General features: G+C 38.9%; 1 protein-coding gene across 1 annotated transcript in view; it reads right to left on the bottom strand.

The window, feature by feature from the left end:
* zc3h3 (zinc finger CCCH-type containing 3) overlaps positions 1-23,924 on the bottom strand; it is an 88,459-nt gene that overhangs the window by 1,198 nt on the left and 63,337 nt on the right. The window contains exons 5-11 of the mRNA XM_017721629.2: positions 22,923-23,068; positions 18,967-19,042; positions 18,434-18,592; positions 18,009-18,078; positions 14,301-14,432; positions 6,047-6,210; positions 5,706-5,857 (exon numbers count right to left, since the gene is read on the bottom strand). Of these exons, the coding sequence (XP_017577118.2) occupies positions 5,706-5,857; positions 6,047-6,210; positions 14,301-14,432; positions 18,009-18,078; positions 18,434-18,592; positions 18,967-19,042; positions 22,923-23,068 (899 nt within the window). The remainder of the gene's footprint in view (positions 1-5,705; positions 5,858-6,046; positions 6,211-14,300; positions 14,433-18,008; positions 18,079-18,433; positions 18,593-18,966; positions 19,043-22,922; positions 23,069-23,924) is intronic.

Genomic DNA, 23,924 nt, shown 5'->3' with positions numbered 1-23,924 from the left:
ATACAGAGATACATATTTAAGTGTGTTAAAGTTATTTTCACTAAGAAAATCAAAAAGACATGTAATTTGGTACAGGGAGGTGGTGTTTAAACTTTATCATTAATTATAAGTGTGTAGCTCTGCAGGGATGTAAAAGTGATTGTCTAAATTCATTTTGGAATGTTAGAATTAATTATGGCAATATTCAATATTGTATGTGTCAAGGTCCTTTTATTGTGATATTTATCTCCATTTTTCAGTTTTTCACAGAGGACCAGCTGCCAAAAGAACTTTTTTTATATTATTTTTTTTTCTTTACCTTGACTTACACACAAAGTTAAGATTCCAACAATATAGTATATTCTACAGCTGCATCTGTTTATTCAGTTGATTAAAAAAAAAAAAATTGAGTCATACAAAAAAACAGAACCAAATTGTAGAGAAATTTGAGATTTTATGACACATTCCCCAAAAAGCTGTAATTGAACTGATCACATGAAATTAGAGGTTCACACCCCTGGCAGCTATGCATTATTTTTTTATGTTGAGCAGTAGTGCTGACTCATAGTGTGCTGAGGCCTGTGCCAAATGTGCGGCTGCCATGTGAAACTGAACAAGAAATAAAATATTCATACAACAAATGTAAGAAACGAGTGACACAAACCAGAGCAATGAAAGGAATCAGTGTAATGAAATCCCTGATCACAGTGACTCATGAGTGACAACACCAACGTGTGACTTCAGACTTGAGACTGAGTGAGTGCAAGGACCCCAGAGAAAGGAGTGAGAGGAAAGCAGAGAGAGTGAGGAAAGCAGGAAGTGAAAAGTGAGACAGTTGGTGGAAAGTGAAATTAAGAGAGAGGACAGAAAGAGAGAATAAACAAGCAAAAAACAAACAGCCAGAGACCCACCTTTCATTTCTTTAATTTATAGTCAAAACAGTTATAAAGTACTAGCTGGTCATTTTCTTAGTGACAGAAAAAAACAAATCAAACAGAAAATTACACGAAAGCCCCATATATAATAATACAAATTTTGAGGATTTAGTGTGTCCGCTCTTTGCATTTATCACAGCTTTCATTCTTTTTTGGGACTTGCTTTCAGTTTTGAAAAAATCTGCATACTTTTCCACACCTTCAATTTGGAAGGCAGCTATGGTGTATAGGGTAGGTACTTGTGTGAATATTAGTGTCTGTTTGAAGAGTAACAGTGTCAGCAACACCTTTGGTAACAGCTTTTGTTAAGAGGACCAGAGCTGGCTCTACCTAATAAGCAGCATAAGCAGCTGCTTAGGGCCCCCTGGCTACCAAGGGACCCCTAACAAATTCTGGATTATTTCTATACCACATTTTTTTTTTCTAAGATGCTGGAGTGAAGCAAAAGAGAAACAGGTTAATCATATTTCAAAAAAGAATGTATGCACCGAAAATGGATAAAAAAAAATAGTGAAGAGAAAGAGATGACGAGGAGAAAAAGCTTAAAGATGAAAATGTTTGTCTGCAGTGTTAACGTTATGTTAAGATATGCTAATTAAATACTGATATTTAATATTATACTTAATGTTGGGAACCTTTCTGCTAAATATATATTTCCTGCTTTCTTTCTGAAACTGAAAAATAAACAACCTTTACTTAATGGCCCTTTGGACTGGAAATGAAAAGACTTTTGCACAATGTCTGTACTGTAAATTGAAAAAAAAAACTTATTATATTCTCAGTATAATGTAATTAGACAGATCTATTAAACAGTCCATAATGTTTCAATCACTTCAAACCTTGTTTGATTTCATGGCAAAAGCACCAAAAGAAATGACCTATTTTTATTTAGATAGGAGCAATGGTATATTTTAATAAAATTAGGCCTGTCAAAATTCTTATATAATCTGACCACCAACTGCAATTCGTTTCCAGCCAATGTTTGTGTCACTCAATTATATCACAGTACGTAGTTTCTGACGTATATCTCACTATAACACTTTTTAGAGGGCAGAGGTGAGTGATGTTGGTTTGTTTGAGCTTGAGTTGTGTCTGCTGTCAGCTACTAAACATCAGCCAGGAAGCAAGGATGGCTAATCAGGTAATTTGGTCACTTTAGGCTTGCACTGTAGAAGCTACATACAATGAACAAAAGGCTATTAAATTGCTAATTGCAGTTATTTACATGGCAATTAACTTTCAGTTAAAATGTCATGATTCTGACAGGGTGAGACAAAATTCTACGGAACTATTCAATTCCAACTGAGTATTAATAAAATTCCATGGCACAGAGGAAGGGAGCGAGAGTGAGAGAGTGGGAGAGCGAGAGTCAGGCTGTGACACATGGGGTCTGAGCTAATTTATCCAAAGTGGAGTCCAGTTTGTCTAGTTCACTTTAATGAAGCACAGAGGTGGATTGGCCACCTATTACTAACACTTGACTTTTATCTCTAGTGTGTGTTGTTCCTTTACGAGAGATTACTGAATACTCTGTATTTGAACCACAACATTTCAAAGAATGACTGAATGTGAAAACGGCAGCTGATGGCATCTGATAAGGTATGTGAGCCACTTGTGCAATTCCAAGAGACTGGCCTGGCTTCTCGTAACACGTTGCTTTTCTCCGGTTTAATACCGACACACAAATCACTACAACTTGGCAGCGAGAATCACAGGGATGAGTGTTAGAGGAAGTGAATGTACGTGTGTGTGTCACAGGCAATACCCTATATAAAGAGCTTAGACATAAAAACTGAAATAAACATAGTTTAGTGCCCCTCCTCTCTTCTCAGTACAGTTTAAAGAGAAACTGAAGCATGGAGATAAGTGTATACTATATTACACGTGCAGTTTAGTATATTTTAGTATATTTATTTACTGCCATGCCAACAGAGCTGCTTGAAATGTGCCTTGATGGGTTCCACACAAACAATAAAAGACAATGACAAAATCCATTATAGACAACGAGACCAGTAAAGCAAGACAAAAACAAAGAGCTGTAATGTAATGTAATGTAATGTAAGAATGCTTGGTATTTCATATATAATTAGCAACAGAACATGAGAGGGAGTGTGTTATCGTGAAATAACATCACCGAGCCGAAGGCGAGTGCCGTAGATCATCACAGCCGTGATGTTCGTGATAACACATGACCTTGAGCGTTCTATTGCATTTATACAACAGTTAAATAAATAAATGAATGAATGAATAAATGAATGAATGAACGAACACGGCCATGAACGTGGCATGTAATATGTTTTAATGTCAGCAATTCCTTCCGCCAAATTACAGCTCCTTAACAAGTAGCTCGTTGCTACGTCACAGTAACGAGCTCCGCTCACTCGCTGCACAGTCATCACACTGAACTGGTAAACATGGTAAACTGGTGCACTGGTGCAAGTAGCCCAAAGGAAATTTTACCATCTCACAGAGGTGTGCGTTTGAAAATAGGTCCATTATTCAAAAATCGCCAAGGCATACATTCTGGTGACTGTGCTTGAATAACGGAGGCTGCCTTAAACACTAGAGAACGCTAAAACACTAACCGGTGCAGGAGAAGATGGCGATGACTCGTCTTCTACATGACATTTTTCTCTACAGTGGACAATGTTTCAGCATGTCAGTCTGTTAGGATAATAATGAGAACCCTGTATGTGAGGTATAATTCTTAGCGAATGGGACATGATTGAGAAGGCAGTGACAGTATGGTTGTAACTAGGCTATCTAGACTAGCTAGCTTTAGCTAGAAAAAATATCATAACAGAATAAAGGTGGTTTTTTTTTTTGCTTTATACTCTTCACAGTTGATTTTCAGCAAGTGCAGGAAACTATATTTAAATAAAAAAAATACATTCCTATAAGCCACTTGTGTTTTATGGTAGCAAAGTACAACATTACATACTTACTTAATCTTAAAGACTTAATCTTAATCTTAGTAAAACTGTTATAGAACTGATAAAAAAAAAAAAACTTCACTGAGTTGTTAGCCTAAGTATTTTCTCCCTGACTTCCTCTGATGCAGTGTACCAAATCTCGTTACACTGAAACGAGAATAGTGAATGCAGTATTTGGTTTATGATCACACCTGTAAAGGTTAACTCAAGTATTCGCACGCTCATGTGCATCCCTAGCACTAAATATAAGCCAAGAAATCTAGAAGTATGCTGAGATTAGAAAATTCACTAAATGAACATGAGTGAATGTCTGTATGTTGGGGGTCTCTCAGACACCAGACAGTCCCAATGACGGTCAGGAGACAGTGTGAATGAAAGTTAGGAGAGTGTGTAAGTGTGAGGTCAAAGGTTAATGAGAACAGATTCAGAGCAACAGAAGCTAAAAGAGGAAAGTGGCAAAAACAACTGGAGAAAGAGAGAGCGAGGGAGGAAAAGGCAAAACTGAAGTGAGCAAACAGTTACAAGAAGACGTTTCTAACAAATTTTAGATCGACCTCACAAAAGACACATTGGAAGGTGATGAACACCTGCTCCGCATACAGCATGCACTGATGTTAGAAATGTTCTATACCATAAGCTGTGCCTGGTGTGTGCCTGGTGTGTGACTGTGTGTGTGTGTGTGTGACACATGGGGCCCCTCTGCACTAATCCTCTATCAGTCAGACTGTCAGCACCACCTTCAGCTGTGCCTATGCTCCACAACAAACCAAAATATTATTACCCCCTTTCCTTAAGCATTATACTGACTCTCCCTATCTATTCTGAAATATTATTAGCTCCTACCCTAAGCATTATAACCCCTGCTCCACCCTATTCTGGAGTATTACTGCCTCCATTCCTGAACATTAAGTGCTGTGTCATGGACATGGATTAGGCATAGACTAGGACTAGGACTAAATCATAACATCAGTGATGAAAAAAAATATTTTGGGTCTGGTAAAACAGCCCTTTACCCACCTATTCCCTCTCTACCTTATTCCTAAATTTTACTACCTCCTTCTCTGAATATTATTCTCTTTCAAATGCAGTTTCATATGAGTTACACCTCATCTCCAACCTAAATCTTACATACAGTTGTGAGAAGCTGTGAACTTTGTGACAATTATGACCATTAGGCACCTTTAGGAACCTGATCTGAATTTCCTCAGGGAAGTGCACCTAAAACAATTTTGGCCATAATAATAAATAAACAAACAAAACAAGTGTCCTATCTATATTTAACAGGATTTTTTTCCATTCAATTAAACTGTAAAAAATTAATTTAAAACTGCTCAAACACACAGTTTTGAAACACAGAAGACTGCAGAAGCGCACAAAAGAATTTCTAAAATCCAGTGTTCACAAATTCAACACTGTTGCTGAACCTAATTCAGATGACTTTAAAGGGGTTCACAATTTCATATCATACTTTTAAATGAATATGTACGCACCAGGCAATAAGTAGGTATTAAATAGGCAGGTCAATTAAATATCAAAATCAGCATTTGTCCAGACATATTCTTAAGGTCCTAATTTTACGCCTTTCTCTGAAATCAGCATCCTTTCTTTTTCAACTGCAACACATTTTTTTGTTTTGCATTACAGCCCACTACTTTTATGTGAATGTCTCCTCCTACAGGGTATAACCCTATCATGATATCCCCTTAGGCACACCATGCTAGTTATGTCAGCATAGAGCACATAGGCTAGATGTGAAAATACTGTTTGAACCCGCATGATTAAAAAAATGTAACAAAGAGCTGATGAATTCTGAATACTATGAGATATCTAATAATAATTGCATATAGCTGAATCTCACCTGTGGCCTCTACTCCTGCTACAGTAGTGCCTTTGGGGCTATCCACGGCCTCTGGGGTGTCTGGGGAACTGGACAGAGAGATGAAGGAGGGCAGCTTTGCAAGGCCTGAACTAGGGGTGCTCTCATCTGCCTGAGTGGAGCTTGGCTCTGGACTAAACACAGAGGTGAAATATAGCATTACACAAAACATGCAATACATATATTATTGCCTGTTTTAAGTGTGATGCTAAAATAACATTTTATTACACATATTTGAGGTTTTAAATCATCAAAAAGGAAAATGGCAGCAGTGTTAAAAGTGCTGAGTTGTGGTGGCTGGTGGATACTGGTGCTGCCCCAACCTCTTCGTGGAGTCCCTGGTGCGGGCTTTTTTGGCTGGAGCTGAGATGAGGCTGGACCCGGTGCGCTTAGCTCTCTGTCTGTGCTGCAGTTTACACTTCGACCCTTTGGGACACATACCAGTGCTGGAGAACTCCGGGCACACAAGAGTGTGTTTCTTCTTACACTATGGGGAAAACGCATGTCACTACCGTGCCATCATCATTGTGGTAAGCAATTTTTCATTAATGGTCTCCACTGATGGTACACATTGTCACTGTCATATCAAAATCTCATAACTCCATAACTCCAACACCATAACTCACAACCTCAAACACAAGTCCTTTACATTCTGTGAACTACACATGATGAATGGACTAATAGAAACAACCCAAAAACTCATGCATTAAAGTTACTATGTAGCAGATTTTTTTACTTTTATATTTATGGGCATTATGAGAGTTTGTGTTTTGGATGGTGTACATGTGTTACAGAAGTTAAAGCAAATGCAGTATATGTTTGTGTGTGTGTATTTATGTGTGTGCCTGTGAGAAAAGGAAAGCGAGCGAGTGAGCGAGTGAGAGTAGGTGAGAGAGTGCGTGTGCCTGTGTAATATGGGCGTAAATTGGTAGCTTCATTCTTCAGGAGATCGGATCCTTTCCACCTGTCAGAAAAGCTAATTATACCCACTATGGGGCGAGGGCTGCAAGACGTATGTGTGTGTGTGTGAGAAGATAGAGAGTGCATGTGGAGCAGGTTGCTCTTGAAATAGAGCAAGTAAATGTGTGTGTGTTGAGGGGGAGCAGCTATAAGATCGTGTTTCCGGGAACAGTGTGGACTCTCCGTCACCCTGTAGAGCAGGCAGTCCGGTAATGCTCTCCACACAGACCAAAATCTCCAGCCCCTGCAGCCCCCCCACCCCCACCCCCAGCCCACTCCAACACACAGTGCCTTATAAACCTATACAAGCCCAGAGTCCAGTCTAGTGTCCAGCTCAGTAACGGTGCTGATAGTTAAGCAGCCATAAGACAGGCACTCCATTAAACACATAGCAAAGCAGAAAAGACAGTGCAAATACAAACCTGGCTTCAGCACTTTATAAGTCCTTTTTGATGAGGAAGGTAGCCTGTTCACTTTTTTGTTTCCTTTTTTATTTAAAACAAGTGTTGGAACAGAGTAGATTTCATATACAGAAGCTTTGACTTGACCTCTGTACTGAGAGTTTCTTTAACTGCCATACCTACATAAGAACGTGAGTTTAGTGAGTTTATACAGCAGGCCTGTGCATTTGCAATGCATTGGCCAGTCATTTTCTTTACATGCAGTGACTATGTCTCTGAACTAGCTCTTCCCAACCTCTAATAACATTTTAGCCTCCCTTTACTTCATGGATCATAATGCATCAGAGTTTAATGCAAAAACCTTCACTTTATAAGCCAGAACCTTTAGTGCCAAGATACATGCATATTCACTTCCAGTACGGAATTTAAGAACTCCCCTTTTCTAAATGTTAACACAGTCATTCAGAGTTCTTTCATGTGAAATGCTCCATTCTAGAAAAACTCTGAATTTTCTGCAATGATACAGTGGTAGTGATGGGAACCCGAAATTCACCTCTACAAGCTCCCACATAGAAAGTTATTACATTAAATGGTTATAAATACACAGCCTAATGTCTGAGATACTGTTTTGCAGTAGTTATATGACAGAGTTTTGATCTAAAACATTTAAATTAATGTATTTTATTGATTCAAGATGGAGGGATAAATGCAGGGTGTTTAAAGGCAAAATAGCCCCAAAAGAAGACTTTTTCTTCCAGATTTACCACTATTTTACCATCATCATTACACGTAAAAACTCAAAAGACGTGTAGATTCACTGATGGCTTTAGACAGTACATAAAATGGTTGTATTTGCATTGTAGTCATTTGGGCCTTTGGCTCCTACTACCACCACTGTAAAGAAACTCAGTCTTGGTAAGAGTCTCTCCAAATGAATTATTGCACATCAAATTACTGACTCTGACTTTGTATCTTAGCCACTGAATTACGGAGAAATTTTTAAAAGCCCTTGAAATTGCCCTTTAATACTACTTAGGCCTGCTCTGCTTAAACATTCCAATTGAAGCATTTGACATTTGTAACACCCATTCATGTGGCTGTTAGCTGTTCAGCCTAGACCTAAATAAACGTTTTACTTCATATACACACAATTTGTAACTACAAACAATTCTAAATTAGCGTGATTCTGTTGGTGTGGGCTCCTCTTTTTAAGTGATGCTCACAAATGTGACCTGAGTGCTAATCATTTCCCTTGTGGAGAATCCTCAGACTGCTAAACATGGCTTTACAATGACCAGTGAAAAGTTTACAACAGTTCTTTAGCTTGCAATTTGAAGGATACTCAAACAAAAACTAAGCAGATTCAACATCACATTTTAATCAATTAATTTTTGTAATCGAGTAATTAATTTTAGTAGGATCATGCGAGTAATCGTGAGTCTTGATTCTGAGTGCTAAGAATCTGGATTTTTTTTTGGTACAATTATTCTTGGACAATTTTAAAAAATTCTCTTCAATTGGAGAATGATTCTGTAGGCCCAGATGCTTTTGTTTCTTGCCCCTTCTTTAAGATGATCCTTCAAGAAGAGAAACATTCAATGGCATAGAAATCCATATGATCAATAATGGTAGATCAGGACTATGCCAAGCATGCAATATAGACTTCTTTACTGCTAAATGAATATAAGACAGATAATGGCCCTGCATATCATTATACCTTTAAAGAACAAAGTTCTGAAACCAAAAAAACGTGTAGCATATAGACGGCAACATGCACGCACGCACGCACACACACACACACGTGCACACACACACACACACACACACACACACACACACACACACACACACACACACACACACACACACACACACACACAAAGAGGGTCTCGTGGGACAAGATTATCGCAGCCTCTGAGTCCTGCTCCCTAATACCCCCTACATCATCCTATAGACAACATCATCACTCACCACCCTCGTGGCTAATTGCTCCAATTTGCTAAATCCTTCTCCACTTGAGCTCAGTCGATTCCAATTTCACCTCATCTCTGAGGAGCATTTGGGTCCTTTTTGTTTTTTTTCAACACCCATTTGTTTCTAGTTTGACTGATAATGTTGATCTAGAACGTCACTCATCAAGAGCTCTGAAGCAGGGCATGACGGCAAAACCCTTCGATATTCAGCACGGACCAAAATCCAATCTCCCTAGCAGCTAAATAACTGAAATAATAAAGCCTACACCCTGTTGTGAAAGTGGAATTAAAAGGAAATTCCAAATTTACGAGGTTTTCTCATTTCCCCAAATGCAGTCAATTATCAAAACGTTTAGTATCTTAAATTCTCTTCTTGTTTTTGCACTGGAGCTATGGGGCATAGCTAACATAGCTAACATGTAATGGAACCCTTTTACTCAACAATTAGCTTTGTGCAAGCTGCAAAAACCTAAATCATTACACATTTGCCCCAAACTACACAGAGTTGAGTAATCTCAAACAGACTTCTGTGATTTCTCACACTGATTGACAAACTGTTATTTATTAAAAAAAAAAAAAAGAAAAAAAAAAAAAAAGAAAAGGACAAAGTGTAGACCAAAAAACAAACAAACAAAAAGCTTTGAGGCATCTGCTACTACTGTTTTTATCCATGCAAAGCATTTTCAGCCATTTGTATGGATAACACATCATACAGTGTTAAAACAAGATAAATATTCTGTTAGATATCATGCAGATTGAAGCAAGTGTGTGGTGGTTTAGGCATGATGCAGTTTGTATGATGTTAACTGATGGGGTACAATCTTCCTTTACTAGCCAAATTACCGTGTGTAGATTCAAAGAAAAACTTAAGAAGCAATTTTCAGACATCAAACATGTTTTGAATAATAGACTGTAATTGGGGTCAGGAGAAAACCTTGTACATTTGGTTTTTCCCATTAATTCCACTTCCACAGCACGGTGTAGACTCTCTTAATTCAGTTATTTAGATGCTAGGGAGAAAAAAAAATGGTTAATGCAGAACACAGGAGCTCTGGAAGCAAACACTGGACACCAAATATGTCCTGGCTGATTCACATCATTTGTGGAAAGGTGAAATTTGCAAGATTATTTTTTTTGTGTCAAACTATCACTTAAAATGCTTTTTAACACACACAGTAAAGTGCACAACAGGAGTTATGTTAATGGAGTTCATCAGGTATCAGACTTTGGAACTATGTCCTATCACTGGCCTCTCAGGTCGCTGAGGGGTGGACAAATAAAACATCATAATACTTGAAAACATTTTTACAATGGCCTGTATTCATCAAAATTACATAAAAAGATGTGGAAACATACAGTGACATAAGCTTTAGAGCTATCAGCTACCGTGCGTGAAATCAAGCACTCATATGCATTTTGGCCAATATGTATCATTATTTTGTTTTTCTGAGGTTTGATAAGTTAGAACAGAAAGAATGCACTTGTAGTGCTACATTTAAAAAATACTACCAAAAACCACCAGTACAATTATTCTTATTCAGTGTAGTAGTGAGTCGTATGGCCAAAAATATAAATCATAGTATAGATATGATTACTGATAGTACCAGTATATGTCATGAATTTGTGTATGTTTACAACTCCCCCCCCCCCCCCCCCCCCAAATAAAACCATTTTGGATGCTTAAAAAAAATTTTTTATAGATAAAATGGCATATTACTCCGAAATGTCCCTTCACTTTTATTGACAACCATACTTAGTACGTGAGGTAAATATATTTACAGAAATAAACATACAGGCAGATGTCAATATCACTGTCTGACTCTGAGATAAAGGCAAGTGCAAGTAAAGCATACAGCAGCTTCTCTAAGCCCAGCGAAAATGGTACTTATACTCAAGCTTTCATCTGCAGTCATCAAGACACTGCTGGAATCTGGTGAATATTACAAGGCAATCGCTATCAGTATTAGCTGAGAAGCTGCAGAGCCACTTGGCTTGTAGGCTGAGACTGCTGCATCACCTGAAGCAGCTGGCTGAGTGAGGGGTGTCGTAGATGGTATGCGTGGAAAGTCGGCTAGTCTCCAACTGGCAAAGAGACTAGCTTTTCCTTCCACTCTCTTTTCTCCATTACTCATTAACTCATTAAGTTCTGATGTCTGCTCCTTCAAAAATAAACCAGCAGACTAACTTACCTCAGACTGCAACTCACTAAACGGAAGGTAATGGGATTAGCATGTTTTGCATGTATGTACGTAGCCTTATCTGTCTTTATTTGTGGAAGCCGCAAATTAAAATATTGCCCACTACTATTGCACCCTGTTTCACTAGGAGCCCCGCAGTAAATCCAGTTAAACAGGACCAATTATGCTCTTTGGCTAATGAAACACGGAGTTGGTCAATGCTCTTTAAAACCCACAATGATCCACAATATGCTAAGAAAAGATTACTGTGACAATTTATCATTATATATTATGACATGATAAACTGTCATACTGCCCATCCCTCGTTCAACAAAGTAGCATTTCCCTCCCATTGAGAGCATCTTGAAGCAGGCTGTGAAGTAATGGGAAAGAATAAGGTTGTTGTTAGGTGGACACTAAGAGAAGGTTCATTAACTGTGATGTGAATAGCTGCCTCTTTCAGCAAAGAAAACACATGAAAGGCCACGCCTGAGCCAACCCAGCTTGCCCATACATTTTCATTTACATAAAAGCAGTGAAAGAGAGGGGAAAAGGAGATGCATGAAAAAAAGGAGAAGTGGATGGAACATCTTTATACCAGCACAAGTTAACAATTTTCCACTTGATTTAAAGAAGGCTGGAAAGTCTCTGGGGCCTATTAGAAGAGCTTTCTACTGGCCACAAAGCAGAACGAGTCAGCACATTTTACAATGTTACATTACAGAGCGAGAAAGAGAGCAGGCGAGAGAGAAAGAGAGAGAAAGAGAGAGAGAGAGGGAGAGAGGGAGAGAGAGAGAGAGAGAGAGAGAGAGAGAGAGAGAGAGAGAGAGAGAGAGAGAGAGAGAGAGAGAGAGTACGCAACACAAGCGATGAAAACAAGATAGGAAAGACAGAATGAGAGTATGGAGAGAAAGAGATCCATGGTAAGAGAAAGAGAAGAGGGAAAGAATGATGGCGACGGAGAGGAAAAGCGTAAGAGAAGCTAGAAAGGCCGAGTGGTAGACAGCGTGAGCTTCAGACAGAGAGACAGATGGTGAGAGCAAGGCAGGCGAAGAGAGATGGAGTGAAAAAAAAAGAGGGGGAGAGAAATGGAGAGGATGAGAGTGCGCTTTAACCCTTGCTCCGCTGGCATATCCATCGCTGGCCTCTCGCCTGTACTGCAGTCATCAGCACTTTTTCACGTCCATAATTACGGCATGCTATCCATCATATCTGAGACAGTGCTTTTGGGACGGCGCAAAATTACAGACCTAAGCACTTCGGCTAATAGAATAAATATTAATATCTCTCTCTTTATATATTCGCATTCTCACCCCAAATATTTAAATGAGCCCTGACAGCTAGAGAATGCATTTGTTACGATGGAAGAAAAAGCTAAAGATGAACAAATGGAGAAGGGGTGAAAAAAGAGAAAGGAAGAAAGGCACAGAGATAAACAGGGGTGATGGGGGAAACAAACCAGAGTAAGAAGAAGAAAACGGGAAGGAAAAAAACGCCTTGAGGCAGAACATCACAAAGCCATTTCATTTTAAGAAACACTTCAAGTAACATCTTGTAATTGTGTGAGATAATTAGCCTCTAAACACCCATTCCAGTGGAGTTCACTTCTGGAATGGGCGTGCAGAGGTCACTGTACTAAGGAGAGCTACAGTTAGACACAATGTTAAGCGATCAGTGGAAATAAGAATGAAAGTACTAGTGTATACCAGCAAACAGAGTTCTATACAGTCAGAGTGAGATAATAACAGAAAACATGTAATCAGGATACAAAGACCAGTAATAATTACATTCCAGATTTTCTTCCAGTGATGGGTCTGTATTCTTATTTGACTGTTTAACATTTAAAATCAGGTTAGGATAAAAAGCTTCCCATACAGCACAGAAAAAGAAGCATCCTGAGAACACACAACTGTATCCGACAGGCTCCTATGGGACAATATGGACTCAAAGGTCTAAACAGCTCAGCTAAACAAACCACATGAATCCCATAAATGCAGAACAAAACAGAAATGTAAAGCTGAGGAAGCATAACTTTCCAAATTTCCAAACTATTTATGCTTTATGTGAACAATATTTCACAGCTGTATGTCCATTTTCAAATACGGGCCCCATAACCCACTGGAATCATTATTTTGTGTAAAATAGTGAAAAATACATTTTTTGTTAATTTCAAAGCAGGCACAAAGACTTATAAATGGTGATATAAACACAATAAAATAACTAAATACAAAAACAGGGACACAATATTTTATTCTAAACTCTCCATGTATAAATAAAATATAAATAAATTAAATTAAATGTATAAATGCAAGATATTTTCTGCCAATATTATAACGGACACTATATAATAATCTTGCTAAACATTATTACTGTTTATTATTATTATTATTATTATTATTATTATACCACCCTTGGGCCCTTTGTAGCTCAGCGGTCCCAAGCGACTGTTTATATTGTTGATTTTTTCTATAAGGGGAGCTGCACTGAACGCTTATGACAGGAGCTGCTGGGCTGGCAGATGGAAGGGTCATGTGGTCATCTCGAGTTTACACCCTCAATTTGTCCGTCATTCAAACACTCCATGGAGAGCTAACTCTAACCCTTGCGACTCTGATGAGGGCTTAAGGTCAGCATCCTTAACCTTACATAAACCTTTGCTTTAGGAGTACAGTACAAAACTAATATAGTCCTCAATACAGGCAATTAAGCCTGTAATAAAGCATTGTGAAACAGCTAACAAAACCAGTGGTTATGTATCATAACACAGTGTAAAATGTTATCAATGCAGTGATTACATTATCATTTTTTGCAATATACAAGCACAAAGTGTACACAAGCACAGAAGCAAGCTAAACACCACTGTTTTGAGTGTACAATACACTAAGCTCTAATGGGGTTTAACCCATTCCATGATAGGCACCATTTAAGCCAGTGTGTGTGTGTGTGTGTGTGTGTGTGTGAGTGTGTGTGTGTGTGTGTGTGTGTGTGTGTGTGTAAAATGAGCGCTTGTGCGAATGCGAGCGTGTTGAGAGTTGGACATGCTGCAGTGTTGAGTGAGTGTGTTACCTTCTCTCCCTGTGGACAGTAGCCTCTGACGAAGTCTTGACACACGGCTGCTTTGCGAGATACATAGACATGGCTATAGGGGCAGCTACTGTTGTTACAAATTCCCTTCAAGAAGTATGAACATACAGGCATCTGAAGAGAGAGAATAGAATATTAAGAGATTACTTTGTGGTTGCCCCAAAATTAGAAATAAACGATATGTTATGGTTATTTAATAAAGGAACAATTAGGTGAAAAATTTAATTTGCACAATTCTCCCATAACCTCAAAATGTAATTTACCAACCAAGCCAAGTTTGCATCTTTAAATTTGAAGCACATTTATAACTGCAGCACTTCACTTAAGATGAGCATCATAAACGGCTACTCAAACCTCCCCATAGGAAAAACACAGTACATCACATCACACAATTTGTTACAGGAATGAATTGGATTCCTTCAGTGCGAGACCTGGCAGAACACCGAAAAGTGTAACCATGAGTAGTCTTCATCTAAACAGTAAACTTTAATTAATCTTTGAGATAGAGGAGAAGATCTAGCTCCACAGCATCAGACCTGAAAAAAAACAGCTATCTCTGTCCATCCTTCTGCTGTAAGGAGAGAACTGAACACTATGAGTCTGAAAGGAGGTGAGACTATCAAAATCACATTTCTTTGAAAAAGCAAGTCGCCTGTAAAGAAAGCTGTAATAAATGCAAAAGGTGGGCCAGGGTCATTATAGTTAAATAAAACCGTTATTAAACAAAAACTAGAAGTGAAATAAAAATGTAACTGTAATAAAAATGACAGTTTTCAAAACATGAAAACAAAATCAACATAAAATAAAATTATAGAGACAAAACCTTCAGCGTTTTGAGTACATGGGAGTTTAGAATGGGATCCTCTCTGAATTTCCGAAGTTTCTTTCAGGAAAGCTGCAGCAGAGCTCAGTGCACAATTCATATTTTATTCTACACTTAGGCAAGAATACCTACCATCACAGTATTCATCATAATACTGAAAACTAAAACTGAAACTAAATAAAAACTAAACTAAAACTATTAATACCCCTTTAAAACAAACTATAAAGCCAAAACATAAAACTAAATGAAACTAAAAAATAGTTTCAAAAATACAATAACCCTGAGGTGGACACACTAAATACTCAAAAAGGTCATATTATATTTAGTTGTTAAGGCTTCTGAATCTATGTTTTCCTTTTTTTCTGATGCTGACAAACGTATAACTTGTACTTAATGACTGTTTTAACTGGAGATTAAATGAAAAAGGACTGTCTCTGCTTTTTGCTCAGCACTGTACATCAATCATTCTCAGAAACCACATAACCACAAAGTTTATCTCAGATTACTTAACAGTACAGTTTAAGGCAAGTGTATAATGATGTAGACATGTATTTTGTACAATGTTAATTAGCAGGGTATGGGTTCCTACTACTTGTTAGCTACATTAAGCATCACAGTGAAGAAGGAAACTCCAAACACGTGTTGGCAGATCAGCTACAATTTGAGTGGAGGGAAATCTAATAACTTAGATTTTTCGACCAACTAGTGCTTTAATATTCTGATTTATTGGCATGGTGGTATAGCAAATCAGAGGTTTTAAGGCACATCGTGCCAGTAAGAGCCTACAAAGATACTCAACTATACGCAAGTCTACAACCAGCCTTTGTTACTCTGTCACCGCTTCTTTGGAATACCAGAAGATGCAGGATGTGACTGCTGCATGATTACAGTTTGGGTATTTGCAAGCATGTCTGGTACATATAATACATGCCGACTGTAAACACACTTGCAGCATTTCTCAAAATACGTATTATCGAATATTGTACATGCATTCACATTCATAATCTGTATGTATAATCTCATGTACATGTGTCAGTGACATAGTTATGCATGCAGTTTGCAGGCCCTGACTTTGCGAATATTATCTGCATGTATGAATAATCGTAATGTGACTGTGTGCACATGTGTGTGATTGAGTGTTCTGTAGGCTTGAAATAGAACATCGGGGGTTTAGATGTTGTATATTGGGGGGCAGTGAGAGAAGAGGGAGGGGAAACTGGAGCCTCCTTAAGTGGAATCTCATCTCGATGGGGGTCATATCATTTCTGTCTAATTAACTGCTACAGAAATATTTACCCAAGCAGGGGCTTGTACGGTGCCCATGATGTGTTTATGTGCAGGGGAGGGGCCTGGGCAGTCTGCAGGCTTGGGGAGGGGGTCTTGTTTCAGGCATTACATGAGGTGGTGGGAGATGTACAGGACTGGTTTCAGTTTCAGGTGCAACCTCAAGCCATGCTTCATGGAATATACACGTGAAATAAGGAGTAGGGTTAAATTCAGTTGGAGAGCAAGGGGGAGGGAGGAAGGGGGTTACGATGGTGGACAGGTGGGGCCCACAAGGAGGTGGCATTGCTCCTTTAAGACAAGCAGGCAGCTGGCCTCTCAGCGCTTGGTGGGGGAGACCATGACGACTGTCACAGGTGCAGTGGGTGCGAGAGCGAGAGATAGCATTAGTGTAGCGAGAGAAGGGGGGGTGTCCACTGGACGCAACATGAGCAAAAGTCTAAACAAGTGCCTGTGCGCGTGTGTGTGTGTGTGTGTGTGGATTCTTAAGGAAAGTGAAGAGTCTCAGTGGGAGAGCTATTTTCTACCAGACAAACAACAAGGAAGACAGGTGTCCTCCCCTCAGCAAGCAAAGGAAGTCTTAGGGGAAATCTTCGGATTGTGGCCTAAGCCAGAACGCAAAATTTATTCTTGTATTTGAAAAGCAGCCACTCTTTCCCTTGGACTTCCTCCCAGAGTTAAAGCTACATGTGATGTCATGAGCTTGAAGAGCTTGGTCTTTATGTATGTATACACCAGGGACATAGCTACAGGAGGGTATAACATTCATAGACTGGGAGGCCTGGCTTCCAACTAGTGCCTTTTATTAGTATATTATTAGAGCCATTATCAATGCCATAATGTGACATCAAAACAGACACACATATAGATTACATGTTAGCTTGCAAAATTTTAATTTCTCAGGTGGAATGTGTCAAGAATTCCAGGGCATGTAACAGAGAGGACAGACCATAACAAGCTATGGAATTAAAGCCCATGTCCATAACAGATGAAGAAGTGTCGTTGCACATGCCCAGATGTGTGTGTTTGTGTGAGGGAAGGAACATCTTGTTTCTGGGCCTAGACTAACTTGACACTCAAATCACACTTTGCCCTCAATACTGTGCCTCCCCGCTTGTCTCCACGGCTCCCAACACCAAGGTGACGGCTGCCAAGTATGCGACATGGGAACCTGATGGCCCAATCTTACAGATCATAATACACCATCATAAGCTGAGATCAGAAGTTCATAATCTGCCAGAAGATCTTAAATTATCACCCGGCAGGCGAGCATGTACTGACCTTAACCTGACTCCAGTGCCACAGGGCGCTCACTGCTTTTTCTTGTAAACTTGCAGAGCACAGGTTAACGGCTACAGCCTGCACATGATATGTGCATGTTAAAGTGCATAATTAATGTTCCATTATGATTTCAGTGATGCATGGACCCTGGCCTCTACATGAACTGGAATTGCAGTGGTCCATTTTATTTACATCCAACATCCAGATTTCTTTCTTTTTTCTAAGCATGGAAGAAACTCAGGAGGCACCTTTCTGTTTTTTCTTTCTATCAACCCATCCCTGAGGAAGTAATGATGACCCACCTTTTCCTTGGACACTTTGTGTGAGAAAGGACATGTCCCATCTGTCTGCTTACACGTGCCTCTGAGAAACCTGTAGGTCAATCAAGAGATTTCACACAGTGTTCAGAGATAGTAAAGATTAAAATACAGTAAAATATTAAATAAACATAAGACCTTTAGCCAGTTAATGTAAAAATAGCTTAATAATACTACAAATATAATATTTTACATGAAACACTACAAAAAACACTGGAAGAGGCTACAGACACTGAAAGGAAAGTATCATAAAATAGTCCACAAAAAAACAAAAAAAACAAAAACAAAGATCAACACAAAACAGAAGACAAAATGATAAGGAAAAAAATTAAATAAAAAGCAACACTGGTTTAAAATCTGGATGCAAAATCTGTGTATGTACACAGTTTATTTGGATATATAATATGTACCTGGTGCAAACAGCCACCTTATCAGGGTCATGGATGTAGGGGCAGGCGTTGCCACGGTTACACTTGCCAAAGCGGTTGTAGTACATGCAGTACTGTTTGGCGTGTTGCTTCTTCTGCCGAGCCTGCCGGATGATGGCCAGACTTCTCTGCACCACCCGACTGAAAAAAGGAACATAGACAGGTTGAAAGAGTAACATGCGAGCTTAATCTAGTTTATTATATTCACAGTCATATAAAAGTCAAGTGTAAAACACAGAACTCGTGTCTAAATAGAACGATGGCCATTACTAATGAACCATCTTTTTCAAGTGGGTACCAGACTATCTGACAATAGACAGAAGACTGGTCCTTGAGATAAACCCCTCATTTCTCCCATAACGGAACTAATGACTGATTGTTAGTCAGGCGTCCTCAGCACTGACCTACCCACCTTACAATGGACCATAGGCCCTTTTGGCATAGTTAACACCTTTAGGCACTCAGAAATATCTGGGATTTTAGTTAGGTAGCATATTTTCACATTACGAACTCACCTGGCGACATGTCGCATGTTGGACGTCCTCACTACACTGCTAGGAGAAGATGCTTCCTGTGAACTGAACCACTTTCCTGAATTTTGGGAAAAAAATGAGTGTTAATCTATTTGTCATTGAAAAACGAGTGCTATTACATGCACACAAAAACCCAACAGCGTCAAATGAGGTCAACCACAAATAAGTTCCACCCCCTTCCTCTTACACCTGTCTAATCTGTACACAAATACATAGAGTTATTTATAAGCTCTGCCTGAACTCATGAAAGTAGAACTTATCACACTTATCACACTGTTTATTTATATGCCAGGGCAAATCAGTACACAGTCAAACATGAACGTTACAGAAAGAGAGGGATGAATAAACACGATGTACGCTATGTACAGTGCTGATGGGTGAGAGGCAGCGATATGGGGAACGAGAAGAAGGGTATGTAAGGACTGGGTGTGTCAGTGAAGTGTGAGACTGAGAGAGATTGTGTGTGGTGGAAGGACTGTGTGGTCAGTCTCGGTATGACGTTTCATACTGTCTGGGCATGCGTGCATGTGTGTTCTTAGGAACTCATCACAGGACAAGTGCTGCTCTTTAATACAGCTAGCAGTTCTGACTTGGGCTACATGGTTTAATCTCGAGCGCCCAGTAAATCTCCCTCCCTCTCTGCCTGTGTCACACACACATACTGAGGGCAGTGACAGATGACAGCTTTATTATTTCAGATGGTGACCTGTGCAGCCTTTCTGCTCTCTCTTTTAATGGACAAAAGCAACAGTACAGTATTCCCAAGAGGAAAAACAACACAAACACAAAACTCTTATGATTCTCAAACTTGCATATCATACTGTTTCTTTCAAACATAATGGGAGAAATGTACTTATTATTATCATTATCAATCCAATACTATAGCCAATAACTACAATTCACAACTTGGCACTGCTCTCATTTTTAATAAAAAAATTGATAGTTTTATGAATACCACCATGACACTGCTTTAGAGGGATTTCCCAAGCTGAATCAAGCATATTTTAATGGATAAGGTTTAGACTATTTTAAGCCCTATCCACTTCCGATCCATTGTTTATTTTTGCATGTCCTATTGCACACAATCCACAATCTGTTGCAGTGAGGCATGTATTCATTAGTTAACAAAACTAAATATCTGTAGTGTATAATTATTTAGTGTAAAAATGAAAACTTGAAATATGTGCAATCCCATTGTTATGAAATAATCTCCTTTCATCTAAAATGCAGCAAAGGTGGGTCCTGACGCTCTGCATTTACTCTATTTATGTCTTCTTAGTCGTTTTTTAAAATTGTTTTAATACAGCACAGCTTTATGCCATTATGTTCATGTACATTTGTCCCAATATTTTTTAATTATTTGAATTCAACACCAATTCTGTGTGTTTTGTTGTTCTAGAGATTATTCTTTTTCTTTCATTCTAATTGGTACATTTGCTGTGTGTTAGTTACACCGCCATATTTCTCCCACATCATAATCATGCCCCATTTTACATGGCTGCCTATCAAGCATGGCAAGTCACATACATGCAGTGAACCAGCCCTTGAGGTGAACTCATAGTGAAAGTGAAGCCTTGACTGCACTGCATTACAAACCACGCAGGCATCTGATTCTGCAGGCAGATCACCCCTGCATAGCCATGTTCAAGATGCCAAAACTAATGGTCACAGTCACAGAGTGTTTGGCTTTTCGGGAGAGAGGAAGAGTTTGAAAACAATAATATGTGATGTTTGGAGGGTCACAGTTATCGAAAATGAACCATTATCTTATTAATAACCATATACTTCTGCTCTGGCTCGATTCCAACAACTGTTGCTTGATGAATGTACAATAAAAGTTTATGCAGTTCAATGTGAAGTAAATGTAGATTTAAGTGCTCTTATGTGAGTTCATTTTATAAAGGCAGGAACAATTTAGCTCTTCTCACACAAATGCTAATATGAGTGTGTTAGTCGGTTGGTACATTATATGCTTATTTTCGCTCAATGATCAGTAATATTGTTAAGATTCGGTTTTGAAATTTTGAAATTTGAAACATGTATAAGCGTGCATTACTTTCAAAATGAAATTCATAGGCAGAAACCGAATCTTAACAATATTACTGATCATTGAGCAAGAATAAGCATATAATGTATGCATGCATAAGCATATATGTATGCGTGTCCAGTGAAGCAACTCACTAACTCTTATTCCTCTTAGTGCATTTTTGGACGACTGCTTTTAGTTCAACTTAGTGCTTCTTATTTCTTAGTGCTTCTTATTTCTTACACACAGGGTGGTTGGTTAGTGTAGTGGGTAACACGTCTGCCTTCTATGCTGTAGGCTGGGGTTCAATCCCCACCTTGGTAAGCACCCTACGCTATACCAATAAGAGTCCTTGGGCAAGACTCCTAACACTGCCTTCGCCTGCATGTGTAAAATCATCAAATTATAAGTCGCTCTGGATAAGAGCGTCTGCCAAATGCCGTAAATGTAACTTCAAGTCTGTAATCACTTCTGGATTTTACGCAGCAGAATTTGTCATAGCAGGGAAAACATCACAGGCGGCGAGTCCATAAAGGATTTACTCGTTTTATGTCCTCAGGTGTTTTACCTACTTTTTTTCATGAAAAACGTCATTGTTTTGTGAAGCAGGTTTTATTTACAAAAAAGAGCAAGGCTGATAAAGGTTACAAGCTTTTCTTTGAGAATTACCTGCATGACTCCAAAGGTAAGAATCCCATAACAAATTACCCAATGAGATCAGATAACATAAGCTATCTAATGTTTACCAGAAATCAGTCAAAGATGTGTAAGCTGAGAGTGAAGTTAACACGGTCAGTTACATCTCATTGTCTTATGGTCATATTATGTGATTTGTGATTTTTACATGTTTCCCTGTCTAACATTAATGTACAGTGTCCAGTGCTGTAAATGACCTAACTTTAGTCAGTGTTCTTATGTAAGCTAATTGACATGACAATGTTTAGACTCTGAGTCAGCCTTTAAACAGTATGATCACTAACATTTACTATACAGCAGCATCAAAACATACCAATCAACTGGCAAATGTAACCCTGCAACCAGTCCACACCATTCACTTAAAAATACATAAATTTAGCTACCATTAGCTAGTTTATTTATAAATAATGTCACATATTCTCTCTCCCATTCACAGACAATTTTTATCTTCTTTGAATCTGTGCTTGCCATCCAGTGCTGAAGCAACAGGCATCAGCAGCCAACATTTAATATAGACATTGTCAGCTTTCATGGAAAAATCAGGTAAATACCTTAATGAGGACATAAAAATAAGTGAGTGCTCTACTTCTCTGCCACTGCTGAAAGGTTTTCCCTCCTTGATGACTTCCGCTGTGTTGAATTATGGAAGTGTAAAAAGGGTCCACTGACTTTAAGGGTCCACTAACATTGCATTTTAAACTGACAGGTCACTGTGCATATGCTAGGAATTTAAATTCACAATTTCATCATAGCGCTATAAGAAAAATAAGTGATTTAGGGATTTAACTGTAGAATGTTGAACTAGCTGGTAACAATACATAATTAGGATGATGAATCAAATAGAACCATAAGCCTATTAAACACACTATAAGAAAATAATCAGTTCAGAAAGTCACATTAGGCACAGATTATACAGTTTACTGCAGCAGTGGCATATATCTTTCCAAAACTGTGGCTATATTAGGTAAGAAAATACAAATACTGGAATGGAATTGTCTGTTACTCAGCATTTAAGTATTTGGATCAGATGGGGGTGCAAAATAACTAGATTTTTTTAAAAATTTTATGTAAATTGTATGTATTATATGTAAAATGCAAAAAAGCTAAATTATTTGTTTATGGCCTTCAGCAAGGTGTTAGACTAAAAGGCCTAAAGAATTCCATATCGGTGCATCCCAAGTGCAAACACACAAACAACACTCAGAGAGCATTTTACCTGATCTGACAGATGACGTGCTGGTAGTATGTGTGCGAGAAAGCTTATTGGCAGAGACTCTGTAGAGAGCCCCTCCTATCCATCGCATGCTCCGCCCCCTCCACTGTCTATCCGGGGCTGTCTGGAGACGACTCTGTAAGAGAATCCTGCAAAAGACATTATCATGAAATAAGTGAATAAACAGGTGACAAGTGCCCCCCCTCCCCCAGTAAATATATAAATGAATAAAACTTTCTCCTCTCTGCCCACACAGTGTTGTGCTCCTCTGTTCTTACATCTCCCAGGCCCTTCGTTCTCTGCCTCCTTCCTCGCCACCCCCCTTTCTTTCTCTCCCTCTCCCTTTCTCTCTCTCTGGCTCCTGTGTCACAGCACTCTGGTAAATTGCTCTTCTAATGGAAGGGACGGCAGGGTGGAAATGGAGAGAATTGAAAAGAGGAGGAAATCATTGAGATAATTGCCAGGGCAGGAGGCCAGAGCAGGGAGATTGCCCTCCAAACCCCTCACACACATGCACACTTTTACTCCACCTCTCCTGCTTCCTCCTTTACTCTCGCTATTTCTCTCACACGCTGCTCATTCACAGACACTCTAATCCCTAGTCTCTCTCACTCATGATCCGGTGCAAGGCCATGTTCAATATCAATATACAGATAGCACAGCATCTTCACAGTACAGTGTAAATATATATATATATATATTTTGTTTTCTTCAAGCTAAAGTGCATTAAACTAAAGTGAGGTGACTTTTGTTGTGATCTTTGGCTGTAGATATCAAAACACACCAGCCAACAAGTAACTGTTTTTTAAAAGACAAGCTTGCAATTATTGATACCTGTACAGAAACTGACCATTACAGCTGTTTTTAATGGCAGGACAGATGTACACGCTCCAAAACAATCATCTATTACTCCATGCTTGTGACTATGTCCTTCCCTCAACAGCTCTTCAATCAGAGTGTCACTATGTTAGGGAGAACATGTATGTGTAGGTGGGTTAGAGGTGA

Source organism: Pygocentrus nattereri, chromosome 26 (assembly GCF_015220715.1).
Source record: "Pygocentrus nattereri isolate fPygNat1 chromosome 26, fPygNat1.pri, whole genome shotgun sequence".
In the NCBI taxonomy this organism is placed as follows: domain Eukaryota; kingdom Metazoa; phylum Chordata; class Actinopteri; order Characiformes; family Serrasalmidae; genus Pygocentrus; species Pygocentrus nattereri.
The sequence above is the reverse complement of the archived record's forward strand: the minus strand, read 5'-3'. Positions and strand labels throughout refer to the sequence as shown.